At 38.1% G+C, this 17369-nt stretch overlaps 1 protein-coding gene across 12 annotated transcripts in view; it reads left to right on the top strand.

Annotated features, from left to right (window-relative positions):
* Nucleotides 1-12811, top strand: part of TCF4 (transcription factor 4) — a 314022-nt gene extending 301211 nt beyond the window's left edge. For 7 of the 12 annotated variants that reach the window (XM_065406724.1, XM_065406731.1, XM_065406728.1 and 4 more), the window contains 4 exons: nt 6193-6328; nt 7659-7821; nt 10660-10889; nt 12675-12811. In XM_065406724.1, coding sequence (XP_065262796.1) covers nt 6193-6328; nt 7659-7821; nt 10660-10889; nt 12675-12811 — 666 coding nt within the window. The remainder of the gene's footprint in view (nt 1-6192; nt 6329-7658; nt 7822-10659; nt 10890-12674) is intronic. The other 5 variants (XM_065406730.1, XM_065406726.1, XM_065406725.1 and 2 more) reach the window with 1 other exon arrangement.
* The last annotated feature ends 4558 nt before the right edge of the window (nt 12812-17369 follow it).

Raw genomic sequence — 17369 nt, 5'->3', positions numbered from 1 at the left:
AAGCATAATTACTTTCAAAAACGCTTCCTGGAAACAAAGAGAGTGAAAACAGTAAATGTCTTTCTGTTGTTGTTTGTTGATAGCTACAGGATACATACAATGGACCAGTTTTTAAGCAGGACCTCCATTCAAGCCAGTGGGGGTTCTGCGTAAAAATCAATAGCATGATATAGTCCAGTGATATTTACCAGTCTGCATTAAACACCCCACATATAACAAAATACAAAGAAAGACAGAGACTTGCCAAAGGCCACCTAACTTAAAGTGCCAGTGTTTGAAATCTGCGAATCATGGGCAAGTTGGAACAACTGTTGAATTCAGTGAACTTGTTACACACCCTGGCCTTTGCCTGTGGGTCAATGAACTATAATTATATTTTTCAACTATTCAGAAAATTGAGAATGCATGGGTTTAATTGTTTCTCTTGGCAGATTTTGGAGGAGGATAGTGGGTTGGGTTTGATTATTTTTTTTAATCAAAGGTTGAAACACGATGAATGCACCAGAAGACTAAGTGACCTTTTTCCTTTAATCAAGTTCTAGTTTTAGAAAGTTAATAAAGTCTCAGACAGTTTCATGTTAGCTTTAACAGAAAACAAAATGTGAATCTTTAAAAAAAAAAACACACCAAAAAACCATCAAATGCCACCACACATACACATCTCTTTTGGTATGGTTAAATCTATATTCTAGTTCCGCTAAACCAAAATCCTATTAGAAAAGATGCTTCTGTTCTAGATACCTCCATGTGCTTTCACTTTATAGGTTCTTTTGAGATATTTTGTTATTCCTATCAAAGTATTTTCCCTTTTTCAAACTACTTTTGCAATATACTTTTGAAAACCATAGCTTCTTCTATTATGGTAGGGCTACGTAACACCCACAAAAATCTAAATAAAGTCAAAAGGCATAAACCAAAAAGCTTGGTATTCATACTTGAATATCTCCGTACTTTATATAAAAGGTCAAAGGAAATACTGTGAGAACCAGATCTACCATTATTTCAGCTCATAAAATTAAAAAAAAAATCTATGAAAGACAAACAAAAATATCAGTGCAAGTATCTGTTTTTCCATCTGGGTTTTCTCTACACCCATCATCCTAATATTGAAACACCTGTCAAAGAGTTTAACGCTAAAAAGTCCAGTAGCCTAATCTTGATCCCCAATTACTCCCAGGTGGTTGGGACTGTGCTTCTACACATATATATATATATATATATATATAATATGTTTGTTATTCATGAGTTTGTTACCCTCAGGGGCCAAAGTAACACAAGATAAGGACTTCTCCTGATGTTTCCTTTTAGCTGAAAAATCTCAAGGAGAATAGAATTTTTTGTTATTATGACTCCCTAAAGGAAATAAACACAAAGAGTTACACGTAAATACTAGGTTTCAGAGTAGCAGCCGTGCTAGTCTGTATCCGCAAGAAGAACAGGAGTACTTGTGGCACCCTAGAGACTAACAAATTTATTTGAGCATAAACTTTGTTTGTTTGTTTTTCATTTGCTGAATGTTCAAGTAGGGGTCTGTTTAAAGACAGGTCAATAAATGAAGTATTAATAGAACTTCAAACTGAGCTTGATTCTCTAAAGATAGTATTATTTATAGATCTTCAATCCTGGGCCAGGGGAATGAGTCATATCTTCACTTTGTCTTGGGGCAAACCTGTTGTTCATATCACAGACAAAATGCTCATTGGTTGGGGATAGCAGATGGATTGGCATCTGATGTTATTGTTGAAGGACTTACCCACTATTTGCAAATGAGGTTCACAATTTAAGGATATTCCTGGAAGGAACCTTATTTGGTCCTTGAGTCCCAGATGGCTAAGGAGTACATTATTCCATCAGCACAAGGTAGGGTAACCATGATTTTCTTTCTTCCTTTCATTACTTTAGTTATCAATATCTTTATCATTATTGCAATCCTGTCTAAATAGGGCAATCTTTGAAGGTCCTTCTATCTGTAGTTGCAGCTAGTACCTAATATGATAGCTGCTCTGCTTAGTAGCGCTGGTCATGCCTGTGCACCAAAGACTGTTTTCTTTCTGTATTCAATTGAACTTTAACTACACTCTTGAACTTTAAGGGCTGTTCTCTCACAACTGTAGAGATCAGCTGATGTGTTTTATCATACAGCTGATAGATATGAATGTCGTCTGATATCTGATGGCAGACTGTTCTCAGTGGAGTACAGTTGACTGAAATTCACTTCCTCCGTTGGTTTGACAGACTCTCGGTTTGTAGAGTGGTTGGGTTTTTTATAAATAGTTACTATTGTTTAGCTAATTTTGGTCTTACAATGTGTGTTTATATGCATGTGTACCTAGATACAATAGTAATTGGCACACTTTTATACATCAGTAAAATACATTGTCTATGGGTAAAAATTTTCTACAGCATCTAAATGACTTTGGAGCGTACATTTCATTGAAAGTCAATGAAAGTGCCTAAGTTGCTTCTGAAAATGGGACTTAGGCTCTAAGTCATTTAAGTGCTTTTGAAAATTTGACCTTATATATATATAAGGGGGGGGCTATACAGTTCCCATTTACATGCTGGCACTCCCCCTCAAAACTGCCCACCAGGAAAGAAAAGTGTTCAGTTCCAGAACATCAGGTAGTAGACCAAAATGACATCTCTTTTCTCATATAAGCAATTATGACTGGCACATTGCAACAAAGGAAAGACTGAAGAGAGTTTTATTCATAGCATTTTCTGATCAGTTCCACCTTTCTGTCTTTCCATTTCCAATTTAAGGGATTCATCGTGGCTCTCAGGACATCGAATGCAAAGGACATTTTACATAAAAGTAAAGTTCAGTGTGGTGTCTCTGGATCAGTCTTTGCCCCCTCAAATCAAGGTGACTGGTTATGTACTTAGGACTGAAGGATAAAAGTGCTTGTGCATTTTATGTCAGGAGGTATCTCAAAAGACAATAAAGCCACGTTACTTTTGGTAAAGTGCTCTGATTAGATTAATGCTGACATCAAAGTATTCAGCCGCTGCTGCAATGAATTTATGATATTTATTTATCATTTACCTAGCCACAACTATGGGATGCTAGGCTTAGTAAAGTCACCGAAGATAGATCCTGACCACAGGTGCTTACAGTCGAAATAGATGTAGATGAGAGAAAGAGAGGGGTAATGTCAAAAGGCAGTGATAAAGCAGTGATGTTAAGCATAAGTTGATGTAGTTCATGGTTCTTTTTAACTGTTTTTGAGGAGACGACTAGGGTTTATAGAACTCATGGAAGGAAGCATGTTTTGAGGGGGGATTTGAAGAAGATGAGGCATTGTAGGCAAGGGAGAAGTCCGAGACATAAGGGAAAGTAGGGGAGTGTGAGAGTGACACAAAGTGGGCAGTTATATACGTTGTTTGGTTAGATTGAAATCACTGAATGTGGGAACAGAGAGAGATAAAATGATAAATGATTAATCCCCAAGTTATTCTAAAAGATGCGTCCAAAATAGACTGAAGAACTTTTGTAGTATATTTCTTGGTCTCTCCAGGAGTGCCAGGTGCAGTACAATGTCCTGGCATTGAACAGACTTAAATGAGCTACAGATTTTCATAAATGAAATATCCAAAAAGATAGAACATGCAGATGATCACATAATTATATTTTATAGCAATGAACAGAGTGGAATAGAGTCAATATTCTTGGGTCAAACTCAGCCCTGCCACAACTCTATTGCAATTGACGGACCTAGCCAGGTAAGATATACGTTTTTTGTGTTTTGAAGGCCCCAAAGTCTGAAGCTTTACAATGCCCAGATGGACCTTTCTGACTGCCATTCATATCACAGAAAGTGAGATAACCCTTCCTGGGCAGAGTTGAGTACATTGGCGTAGATGATAAAACCAGGTCTTTCCCTAATGTATGGCTTGTGGCCAGTTCACTGCAACAAGTGTTTGTTCATCTCAACAGACTTGCTAGATTTGGGGCAGTAAAAGAGAAAATATAAATAGACAAACTTGCCCATTTATTTGTGAGAAATGTGATGATATTACTTCCAAAATTTCTTGTGAAGCTGAAGAAGAGGAGAAGTCTGCAGCTTTTCTTAGTAGTTTTTATTAGAACTGGTTAAAAAAATGTCATTTTCACTAAAATAGTTGTCAACAATTTCATCCCTTTTTCTCTAAATTCAAGATTTCAATAAAATCATCAAACTTGTACATTTTGGATTTTTTCAGCCAGCTCCTCTTGTTTTATGATAAAACCATAGACTATATCGTTAGGGAACTCAGTCAAAATGAACACTCAGAATCATGTGTCCTGGATTTAGCCATCCTAGTTACAGTCTTAATGTCAACTACAGTTTGGCTGAAAGGAGGTAGACATTTTGAATGGGATGACATGTCTGCCAAAGTATATCAACACCTTCAAGTAGCTCAAAAGAAGTCTGCTGGTTGTTTTCCAAGTGAAAGTGTCATCATTTAGAATGAAACCAAATGGATTCCTACACTTGTCCCCTCAGCTTTACCACAGAAAATCCTCTACAGTTTACAGAACTTTAACTCTATCCATCTCCAGAAAAAGTATGTTTAGCTACCATATTTTCCTTTCACAAATAAGAAGCTGCTCTTAAGGGCCCTTTTTTATCAGAGTGCTCCTCACTAAATTTCTCTCCTGAATCTTTGAGATTCTTGAAACCTCTTGTATCTTCTGTGCAACACTATTCCTGTGGTGGTGGCATTTTAGATCTCTAGACTCATAAGCTACACCACCTTTTTTTTTTTTTCTTGTAACCAAATATATGAGTGCATGTACTAATTTTCCAAAGTCTCCTCTTGAGATATCATGTTTTAAAAATTAAAGTGTTTCAAAAGGGGGAGTGTTTTTATCTCTGTTATATTACACTGGCTTTTTGGTTATCTGAATTTAGTCTGAAAAAGAAAAAGGTTTTCTTGAGTCCCCTTTGGAAATGTTCCCTTTTATGTTTCTTACTGTGGTCTTGCCTTGCTGGTAAGAATCAGACTGTATTATCTTGTAAGTTTGATTAGAAACACTCCTAAGTCTTTTTAGTACTCCAGGAGTACTGAACCATGGATAATACTTTTTGAGAATGAAGAGTCACCTAGAGTTCTCTACGGAATATATAATCTGTGGAGACACATTTCATCCAATGGTAGGATCGGCACCTGAGAACGTCCAGGATGAAAACTGTTACATGTAGAAATGTTGGTTTATACCATTCAAGGTGTTATTTGGCTTTAAGGTATGTCTTAACTTAAGAAATGTAAGAGATTGCTCCCTGCAATTCCAGTGGTGTACTATAGAGACTCTTTGAAATCAGAGTGCCTATCCACAGGTTCTGATAATTCTGCTCTCAAAGTAAATAACTGTCCTTCCTTACTGTCCATTGTATTTAATTCTGTGACAATTTTAGCTTATAAAGTGCATCAATGAGCAGTGTACATGGAAAATAATGGATGTATTTCCATTGTGCCTGCACTGTCAGCTAAGATGATGGCATTACTGGTGTGTTTAATAAAACCTTTATTGGTATATTACCCGGAGTCATGGTGTTGGCAGGAATGGTGCCCCATCGGATTTGGAACTCTATGGTTAATGAAATACAGTGAACATTAATTTGGAATGGGCTTCTAGCTTTGGAAAGCCAGGTGATGTTTTATTATATCTGTGCCGAATAGGGGCTGTGTCAGATACTGCTGTAGCTTCCGCTGTCAGAGGCTTAGCTGGCATTATGGAAAAAAAAAATGGCAGGCTTGAGAATCTTATCCCCTGAAATGAAAGTTGAATGCCAAATTTAAATTCCTGCAGGATTTCCGATAGCAATGGGGGAATTGAGAAGCCCACAATTAAGCATATGGGCATTAAGATAATTGTCAGATCTGTTGGCGGACATGATAGAAGACAGATGGGTACGAATCAGTGCGCTCCACTGCAGCACCCTGGGAGACAATTTGACGTTTTACCTGCCTGAGCTACTCTGCCATATTTGTCACTAAATGTGCTGCACAGCATCTTCTTGAGTGTTAAGTGGTTTTGCATATTATGTAGATATACAGTACATCGGCGCCCTCTAGTGAAAAAGCTACAGGGAACATTATTTTTAGATGTCTGCCTTTCTCTTTAGTCTCTCTTCACTGTCTGAGGAACTTGTTACATCCGTATTCACCTTCATATCACATTAAACTCTGTGACTCTTCTCTTTACAGGTTGGAGCTCATCGTGAAGATGGCGTCGGTCTGCGTGGCAGCCATTCGCTTGTGCCAAATCAGGTTCCAGTTCCACAGCTGCCAGTTCAGTCTGCTACTTCCCCTGATTTAAATCCACCCCAAGATCCATACAGGGGTAAGTACACCAAAATACTGTCAGGACACTGCCATGTGGCAGTCTTAAATGCTTGTATTTTTACATTAAAAAACTTTAATTATACATGCTACAGTGATTGGAATTGAGTCTACTTGGAACTTGGATTCATAGTAGTGATAACTCAGATACACAATGAGACCATAGTGCAGCTTGAGTGGGAGGAGAGAGTCAGGAGTAACATGATATATAGTTCTGATTAATCCAGACATCCTATCTGGTATGCTCTAGTAATCACAATTACAAGCATCCAAGCAATTTAGCCCAGGACAGCAAGTTCTAGTACTAACATAACTCAAGCAGTAGAGAAATGTAGAAAATGTTTTAGGATGCAAAATCAAAAAGAGTAAACTTAAGACCCTGCGGTTCCATTGCACACAGAATTCCCATTGACTTCAGTTAGATGCGAGGGAAAATACCAAACTGATTTTAATTGTATTACAGTATTTGCTGTGCTTTGTGAATCCTGTAAGATTTATATGTATAGATGCAGTATTGTTTCAAAATACGTGTGAAACTAACTGAACCTAGAGTACATCTAGGATCTATCTTTATTCCTAGAGGCTGCTAATTTTACAATTAAAGTATGGAAGAAACAACTCAAAATTTCTTTTATGATGGCTTACAAGCTCTTACTCATTCTTCATGGCTAAGGTATTTTGATTATTTTATGGAAATGGCATATTAAGAATTTTTTTAAGAAGAAGAAACATTGTCTAGTGTTTTAACAAAGAACTGGGAGTCAGGAATTCTAGGTCTTATTACACAGCCAATCCACTGGCTTAATGTGTGAGGCTGGTGAAGATCACGAATTCTGTGTGTGTCAGTTTCCCTTCTGTAAAATGGGAATGATACAGGTAATGAATCTGTAAAACACCTTCAGATCCTTGAATGGAAGGTGCTATAGAGGGGCAGTCTTTTATTACTATTTCATGTTAAATCGTTGCTCAAGGAAAAAGCTTAGCGTAATAGCTCATAGACACTTGGGTTCTTAATCAGAACATGAGGTGTGTGATTTCCATGATTATGATTTTAATTGCAATTTAGCTGATGTTTGGTAGACAGTGAAATTATCATCTATTCCAGAAAGATTGCGAAGTGGAATTGAGCCTCAAAGCCAGTGCTGAAAAATGGTTTCAGCAGCTGCATTCTTGAAACTCCCTTCTGCACCAGTCAGTCCAAATGAGTGGCTGTAAGAACAGATGGGAACACAGATCCAACAATAGGTGGCATTAGTAAGGAACATACATGCAAATGCATTCAAACCTTTGCTTAAACATTGGTAACAGAAAATCACTGTGTTTTCCCATAGGTATGCCAACTGGACTGCAAGGGCAGAGTGTATCTTCAGGCAGCTCTGAAATCAAATCTGACGATGAAGGAGATGAAAACCTTCAGGACACAAAATCTTCTGAGGACAAGAAACTAGACGATGACAAGAAGGATATCAAATCAATTACTAGGTCAAGATCTAGGTAACAGTATATAATAGTGTCGCTTCATTTAATTCCTTTACTGGATTTTGATGAAGTGAACAGAACAGGAAGAAACTCATGAGTTTTTTCCTGGCAGGTAAAACCACAGCCTAAGAGGAAACTGAAGGCATGTTCTGGTAGTACTAACAGTATCATTTCAGATACTTGTACTCCAGACTTCCTAAAATTCCTTTCAAATCATGAAATTGGACACTAAGCAAATTATCCCCAATATAAAATTTTTATAAGATTAAAATATGCTTAGCAGATTGCTTTTCATCCACACCTCTGCTTAAAAATTGGAATAAAATATTTATTTTCACTTTTTAATGTAGGGTTCTCAGAACAGATCACATTTGCATGACAGTTTACCAGTGTCCAACATATTGTACTCTTGTCTCTTACATTTTTAAACAAATCCATTAGGCCTGTTTATGCCAGCCCTTAATCTAGCTTTTAGGAGAAGCTGGGTGTTCATATCATATCCTGCTCCCAAGAATGGCTTGGTATCTTTATATAGACAAACATTTCTCCCCTGCAGGCATCAATGGCCATGAAATGCATGATTATACTTGGATTGCCACTGGGACTAAATATGTTCTGCATGCTATATAAAATATTACAAAGTATTAGTGAAGGCATATCCTTGGATTTTATCATCTTGGGCCTTATGTCCTTGGTGAATGTTACTCACATGCATAGAAGCCCTAAGCACTAACCACCAGGATAAAGGAGAAGTTTCCTACTACAATAATATCTAGTGGCCTGTCAAGGCTGAGTTCTATGTTGGGACCTGGTTTATGGAGTCAAGCTTTTGATTTTCACTTTATGGTCCTATATTAAAGCTAAGAATACCAGTAAAATTGAAATTTAGGTCCTCTCCTGGTTTGGTTTGGTTTTTAAATAAAAAAGATAAATCCGAGTTTGAGGCTGTCACTTCTCCTTCAAAACAACACTGTCTTGGATACTGTCTGAAAATGGGAAGCCTGTGAATAAGATCAATCATCTTTATTCCAAAAACACTAGTTCGGTTGCACAGAGCAAGCATTTTGCTCTTAAAAAAAATAAATAAATAGCATTCTCAGGCACTCGTTGATTTCTAAAAATATTAATTACATACACATCTATTATGATCAGAGTAAAAGTTGAGGTTTTCTCATAATAAATGATGTGTTGGAAAAATCATATTTAGAAGAGGTGCTTTCATGTCCATGTATGATATGGCAAGACGAAAGCACCTTTATGCTGCTGCAGGGTGATCTTCTCATTTCTTGTTAATTTAACAAGTAGGCTGTCACTTATGCATATTAATGTGTGCTTTGAAGCTTTTGTAAACTGTTATTTTTGTTTTTAAGAACCTTGCAACTTTAAAAGGTTACTCTTGCTATTTAGTTATACTTCTAAATACATGTTGTGTTAGGGCTGTTAAACTTACCAATATATTTGCATAACCAATTTAAAATAGGTATTAGCCACTGAGTCACTGGAAAATATGTGTTCAGTTTAAAATCATTGTCATTATGTTTAGGATAGAAACAGGTTTTATTGCACAAAATGATGCAGAAATTAAACTTCGGGCTCTATCCAGTTGTAAATTACACAGAAATTTCATGGGCCTTCCTGACTATGTTGCTTCTACATCCTGTTTGCCACTTGATAGTGCTTGTATGCTTCCTAATCCATCTTTTTGTGGCTTTCCAAGTCTGTGTTAACACAGGTGGCATCAGACTTTGCCAAGCCAAGTACAGTATTCCCCTCCACCTCAGCCCCCCCCCCCCCCCCCCCCCCCCACACACACACACACACAGACACACAGACACCATCTAAATGACAGGGGCTGGTCCTTCCAGAATCGCCCAACAGATAACTAAACTGAAAAAATTCTAAGGTGTCCCCCTTCTGGCTGAGGTTTGTTATTTCTGAGCTGCCCAGGCCTGAGAGCCCCATTTTATACCACATTATCAGATAGCAGCAGATAAAGTAGCCCACCCATCAATTATAGAAGAGTAAGGGGCCTTTATCTGACCCATGAACCTACTCACAATGGCATTGATAGGGAATGGGATAGGTAGCCATCGGCACCATGCCCAGAATTGTAGGGTAAAAGAGGTATAATCTGCATGCACGTCACTAATCACAGTCACATGATCCTGCTCTGCTCCTACCTTTTAGTCTTGCAAGACAGTAAACTAGCACATTACATTAACTCCTCAGCTCCTTGGTAAGGACCTTCTATTACTTTCCTTTTAATCCTGCACAGAGGATCTCTTTTACCTTACGTGACCCAAAGGGCTATATATAATTTCAGCTGCATAGATCCTGTAACAATTTCTATATTCCTTGCTTAAGAATACCAAATTTTAAAAAAATGACTGGAACTTGATTTGGTTTAAGACCGGTGTCTTCACTGTGAGTTCAAAGTGCAATGTGAAATGTAAAGGAGTTGTAGTTAAAATATCAATTACACAGGTTCCCAGGATTTGTCATGCATGCAAATGTAACAATACTGGCTGTGGTGCTGCTTTGTAAAATATGTTATTGAAAAATACTGTTTTCTCTTGTTACTAGCAGAGGCCATTGTATTCTGTTTTGTTTAGCTGGTAAAGGCTTCAATACAAACCCAGGAGCTCTACTCAGAGCAAATATAGAGGGATTTAAATATGATTAGCAGAAAAATAATATATTGTACATGGAGCGAAGGCTTATTGGCAAGTTAGAATTAGCCAGAAAATTGCTGCCTATGCATTGCAGCAGTGGTTTAGGATGAAATCTGTTTAAAGAGTCTGCTTACTTTTTTCCCACACCATTAGAAAATACCGTGTTCCTTTTGTCTCTCAGCAATAACGACGATGAAGACCTTACACCAGAGCAGAAGGCAGAGCGAGAGAAGGAAAGGAGAATGGCCAACAATGCTCGTGAGCGCCTACGCGTGCGTGACATTAATGAGGCTTTCAAGGAGTTGGGCCGGATGGTTCAACTCCATCTGAAGAGTGACAAACCCCAAACCAAACTCCTGATTCTACACCAGGCTGTGGCTGTCATCCTCAGCTTAGAACAGCAAGTCAGAGGTCAGTTTGGCAGTTCTCTCCTGCAACAGGTTATATATCCAGCAGCATTTAGCTCCACTGGTTCTCAAGAATCATTGTAAGGTGTTGTAGGTACTGATGAACAGGGCCGGCTTTAGCCGGTGCAGGGCCCCACGCCGGGACGCAAATTGTCTCACACACCCCCCTCCGCCGCCCCAACTCCGCCCCGGCCCCGCCCCGACTCCGCCCCCTCCCTGCCCCATTGGATCCCTCCCCAAATCCCCACCCTGGCCCCGCGTCTTCCCCAAGCATGCCTCATTCCTCCTCCTCACCCCTCCCTCCCAGGCTTGCGCTGATCAGCTGTATGGCAGCACAAGCACAGGGGGGGCGGGGGGGAGAAGCAGGACACGGCTTTTTTTTTTTTTTTTTTTTTTCCCGCTCCGCCGGCAGTCCCGGACGTTGCAGGGCTCTCTTAGGCGCGGGGCCCCATTCCGGGGAATCGGCTTAAAGCTGGCCCTGCTGATGAAAACAGACTTTTATGCGCAAATGCATGTATAATAGCACAAGATAAATTCTTTAGTTTGGTCATTATCTCCAGTTCTTAGAAAAACTCTCCTTTTGCTTTCCATTAGATTTAGAACTCTAGGCTTTGGAATACATAAAGTGTAATGTCGGTAGCCTGCTTTTCATCCGTCTCCTTTTTTGGCTGATCAGTGTTGCAAGGCTGTGTTGAGAGTACATGAAATGAAGCAATAGTAAATTAACCCTTTGGCACTGTCTATGCCAAAGCTGTTGCAGCTAAACACTGATACATTCACAGCAGGAAAATCTGATTCCCAGAACCAGGAGGCAAAAATAATTGAGAAATTATCAATTTTTTTTAACATTGAAAAATACTTCCAAAACAAAATGTACAGTATTACGCTATAATGTGCCATGTGGAAAAATCTGATTTAAAAATGCTTCCTGTTACCTAAAAGAAGACAAAGTGGTCAATCTGTAAATTGCCAACTTCCAGAAAATGTTACCACATCTTCTTCAATTCCTCTAGCTCTTCAGTCATGTTAAAACAAACCTTTTTGAGGTTAGCCAGACCTGTCTAACATACAGTACCAGTCTGTAATACTTGGTGATACAGAGATTATTCTAAAAATGAACTCAAGCCCACAACACTCACATCTGGCATCCAATCCAGGTGTTGTACCATAAAGTTCCTGGGTTTCAAGGTTCCAGTTCAGCATATTATGGAGACAGGTCCTATCTGCATGATTCAGGTCGAGTCTGAGCTCACTAACTCAGTGTTTGGGAGTGCATGGATCTGGGGGTCCAGTTCAACATTGTGGTTCTAGACTTATTTTCCATTTTTGAAATTATCTTTTGGAAGTCTGACCTTAATGAGAAAATGAGGAAGGCAGTTTAGACTTTGACACACATCCCTGATATTCCCAATATTCAAATTTTGAGTTACTTAGAAAGATCCAAGATGTAATATTAAGCTTGGCTAACCCCTTGGCCATTGCATAAACATGAAGGTATTTGCAAAACGTACGTACTAAGCTGCACTGCTTAAAAGCATCAAAGCCTTTATCACAAATGCCACCCTTTAAATTTCTATACCTTGAAAGGAATATTCTAATGACAAAGACTTCGTGTTATAAAGAAAATTGGATGATCACTTGTAAAACACGCTCTAAAGCTTTTAAAGTATACTGGAAATCTATAAGAAGTAACTGATAAATTAATTGTGTCAGATGCAAATTCAGTGAACAAAACATTTTGGTATAAAACTTAACATATTTGAAATGGCCTTTTGCTTCAATTCAACAGAAAGGAATCTGAACCCTAAAGCAGCATGTCTGAAAAGAAGGGAAGAAGAGAAAGTGTCTTCAGATCCCCCTCCACTTTCCTTGGCAGGACCCCATCCTGGAATGGGAGATGCATCCAATCATATGGGACAGATGTAAAAAGGCAAGTTCATTTTCAGCTGTGACCAAAGCACAATAAATACACAAGTAATTCAGCAAAAGACACCGAATACAGAGTCATTCTGTAGACTCTGGACCAGATTGGGAGTGGGGGTGAGGGTTCAAAAAAGGAGATAAATTCATGGAGGATAGGTCCATCAATGGCTATTAGCCAGGATGGACAGGGATGGTGTCGCTAGCCTCAGTTTGCCAGAAGTTGGGAATGGACAACAGGGCATGGATCACTAGATGATTGCCTGTTCTGTCATTCCCTCTGGGGCACCTGGCACTGGCCACTGTCAGAAGACAGGATACTGGGCTAGATGGACCTTTGGTCTGATCCAGTATGGCCATTCTTATGGTTGCATATGTGCAACTAGGAATAAAATTAGGCCCATCCTTATAAAATTTACTTAAATTTAATCATCTTGCACCTGCACTTAGATTTCCAATAATATGTTCAAATCATTTATTCAAAGAAGATAAAGTGTATTCAACGGTACTTGACTGATTTATTTTTTCACTTCCTTCACAGGTCCAAGTTGCCACATTTCTTCATTTAAACAAGAGACCACTTCCTTAACAGCTGTATTATCTTAATCCCACATAAACACTTCTCCTTAACCCCTTTTTTGTAATATAAGACAAGTCTGAGTAGTTAAGAATCACAGACGCAAGAGATTTCAGCATTCCCGATTATTAAACAAAAGCAAAAAGTGCAACTTGAGGGACGACTCTCTTTAACATATCATTCAGAATGTTTAAAGCAGTATGTTACGAGCTGTAAATGTACAGCCTAGAGACTGAATGGCAATCTTCTCCACACTGTGGGACAATGCATTTGTGCCTAAACTTCTTTTGGAAAAAAAAATATAATTAATTTGTAAGTCTGAAAAAAAATATTTAATTTAAAATTGTAAACTTGCAATAATGAAAAAGTGTACTTCTGAAGAAAAAAATGAACGTTTTTGTTGGTGTGCTAGACAGCTAGTGTTTATACTTACTGGATATTAAAAGGGAAGCTCTGCTGCCCAGATATTTACAAAACCAGCAAACGTCCTAATGAAAACTGAAGTGATGACATTAGCCATTCCTTAGGGTAGGAGGAACAGATGGATCTTATAGACCTATGACAAATATATATATATAAATATATATATAAATATATATTAAAAATTTAGTGAATATGGTAAGCTTTTGTTCATTTGTTTCAGACTTTTTTGCTCCTGTAAAAAAATAGTACTGATTAACTTTTTTAAAAAGAAGATTTTACTGTAAATAAGGATTTTTTTGGTCTTATTTCTGTCCCGCTCCCCTGTTTTTGTTATTGTAACCTGTAGTGCCAACTCTGTCTCTGGAGGGGTAGTGCAGGCTGAAATGCTGACCCTGACGTTGCTTCTCATTCATAAGTAGGTAGAGAGTTGTTTCTCCAGTCTTTTAGGAACACAGGACTTTAAAGTCTCATCATGTGTAGATATTACAGGCTGCATTACTGAGACGTGGCAAAATGAGTTTGAATCGTAATGTTGCTCTTGTTGACCCTATTCTGGGATTTTCAGAGGTACAAGGTTAGAATGCTACAATGTTACCACTGTGCCTTCCAATGTTTATATCATCAGAAACATTACATAATCAAAGTGGCTGTGATTTAACAAACCAATTAAAGTGTTACCTACGTGTGTAGCCTAAATAGTGTGCAGTGAGGCGTTTCTGAATACACAGTCAGATTTGGGGGGTGGGGGGAATCCATCAATTGGGAAAATTGCAAGCAGTGTGACAGATTTGATTGACTTTCTTTTTTCATTCTTTTCTTGTTTTCAAGTGGATTACTTAAATGTAGACCACTTGCTGCCTCCTCCTTCATTTGCAAAATGCCAATATTCAGTCATCATGCAACATTATAACAAGCCTTATGAGTCCTAAAGCATTAAGTTGCACTTTCTTGAGGAGGGGGTAGGTGGGTAGTACAGTATTTCTCTGGCCAGTATGAATGAAGTTTTTACTTAACATATTTAATAGTAACATAGATCAAACTATGGCACAGCAACTCATCAGACAACTAGCTTTGAAGTCTGGGCACAACTGAACCAACTTCCATAGTGAATCTTATCATGATTGACTTTGGTGTACAGTACAATTAACAGATAGTGCTCCTAGTTAAGTATTTGTCAGCATCCTTTTGTCTCTAATTCTAGTTTCTATTTTTACAGCCACACAAACCTGGCATGTATTTTAAATAAAATCTCCCTGTTCAAGTAGATTTTCCACCTATCAGCACTGAGTAAATGCCATAAATCCATCAAAACGGTCTAAATGTTCCATCTGTTCTCCTGTTTTGCCAGTTATATAGTAATGAAAAATACATTTGTAAATTTTATGCAACAAATGGCAAACGTATCATTATTTTGAAATTGTGTATGTAAAAGTTATATTTTTACATGTAGACTCTTGTTATTATGTGTTTTAATACATTGTATCAGTTTTTTGTTTAAAAACAATCTGTGTGGTTGAAAAAAGTCTCATTTAAATGAAATAGTGAGATACAAGAATCTGAATTTTATGTTTGTTTCTGAAAACGTAAAGAACAAATATGATAGTTAACATGTGATCACCTTCTACATACCCATAAACATTTTGATTAGCTGCGTGCGTGTTGAAACCTGTAAATATGTTCAGTAGTGGGAAAATTTAAAATGCTTTGATTTGTTGATAAGTTTCTCAAATGTGGAGGTGGATTACACCATTAGCTATACACAATAGAGCAGCAGGCACAAGGTTTAATTCAGAATTACAAATGAATATTATTTTTAAAATGCTGGACTTTTAACAGGCCTGGTTTATATGAAAATGGGTGTGATAAAGATTAATCTCACCCATTGTTAATGCTAACTATGCTTTTGAGTGCTGGTATCCTTAAGGTTTCTCTTTATCAGTATCATATGCATTGATATGAAGAGTGAAACAACAATGAACAAACCATATTTTTTGCAGGCAAATTATAACCCAACAGATGATATTCACTTTTATCTATACATGTACACATCAGGTTTAGGGAATGAAAATAGCCCTTTGACTATTGGAGAATTTTAAGAGCATTGCTTCTGATAACTATTATCAGAAAATGCATTATAAAACCAAATTAATGTTTACTCTTAAAAAATCAGAACAAAAATAAATGTTTACCTTTATTGACATTTTTAACAAAAATTGGAGTGGGGGGTTTCTTTGTATTTTTTGTCTTTACATTTGTCTCTCACTCAAATTGAGTAGAAGTTTCAGTTTTTACCCACCAGTTTTGGTGAACTGTATCACTCAATAAGGTGGTGATTTTATAGCAAACTTCCCTTTTAGGAATAAAATAGCCTTTGAAGGGCAAACCTTCATCCACACTAGATTTAACTGTGCGGATACCTCGATACCACTCAGATTCTGGATAGTCTGAGATTTAAAAAAAAATGAACAAGCAAGTGTGTAGTGTTTGATATATTTTTTTCTTTTCATTATTTCCCATCCCAAGGGAGGAATTAGTGTCCCACACTGGATTTGTCACAGGTATTTAGCTGATGACACTAAGGCCTGGTCTACACTAACCCCCAAATTCGAACTAAGGTACGCAACTTCAGCTACGTGAATAACGTAGCTGAAGTCGACATACCTTAGTTCGAACTTACCGCGGTTCAGACGTGGTCCACACGCGGCAGGCAGGCTCCCCGTCGACTCCGCGATACTCCTCTCGCCGAGCTGGAGTACCGCAGTCGACGGCGAGCACTTCCGGGATCGATTTATCGCGTCCAGACCAGACGCGATAAATCGAACCCGGAAGTTCGATTGCCAGCCGTCGAACTACCGCGGTAGTGTAGACCTGGCCTAAGATTGTAGAAGGCTGTGTATTATATGATAATAAACCTGGCTTAGAAACTCTTTAAGAAACACTGACTAAAATAGCAGCTTTTTAATAAATGATCCACCTCCACATTCAAGTAATTTATGACTATGCTGAATAGGGAATCTGTTCATCTAGAACTTTTTAACCATTTGTCTTCTGTGTAGCTGCAAGGAACACTAACGTTTATACAACTGTCAGTCCTACCAGTGATGCAACTTGTACTGATTCAGTCTTCCGATTCTTTGGGGGGATGGGGGGTGGGAGAGGATGGGGAGTCAGGGAGAGGAAAGTTTCATCTTTGTATCCACCAGGCAGAATCTGATCTGTGTCAAGAAGTGAACTATACAGTATATTGCCAGGAATGAAGAGATTTCGGCGGAAACAAGCACAAAAAATAAAAATTAGTCCACTGGTTGACTGGGTGGGGGGAGGAGGGGAAGGGTGGAATATGATTAATTCCAACACATGGGGCACCATGGCCTTTTGGGGCCTTTTTGTTTTGTTTATGTTTTGTTTGTTTTTTAAAGACATGTTCTTTCTCATGGGACTTGAAGTTGATTCATATTTGTGCAGTGCTGGTTTGACCATACTCATTTCAAGTATTATAGACTTATGTAATGGTGAAAATATATGAACTGTGGCCTTTTTCATTCTTGTTACTTGTGATGCAAT

The sequence above is a fragment of the Emys orbicularis genome, chromosome 6 (assembly GCF_028017835.1).
Source record: "Emys orbicularis isolate rEmyOrb1 chromosome 6, rEmyOrb1.hap1, whole genome shotgun sequence".
Lineage (NCBI taxonomy): Eukaryota > Metazoa > Chordata > Testudines > Emydidae > Emys > Emys orbicularis.
This window is presented reverse-complemented; position numbering and strand designations above follow the sequence as displayed.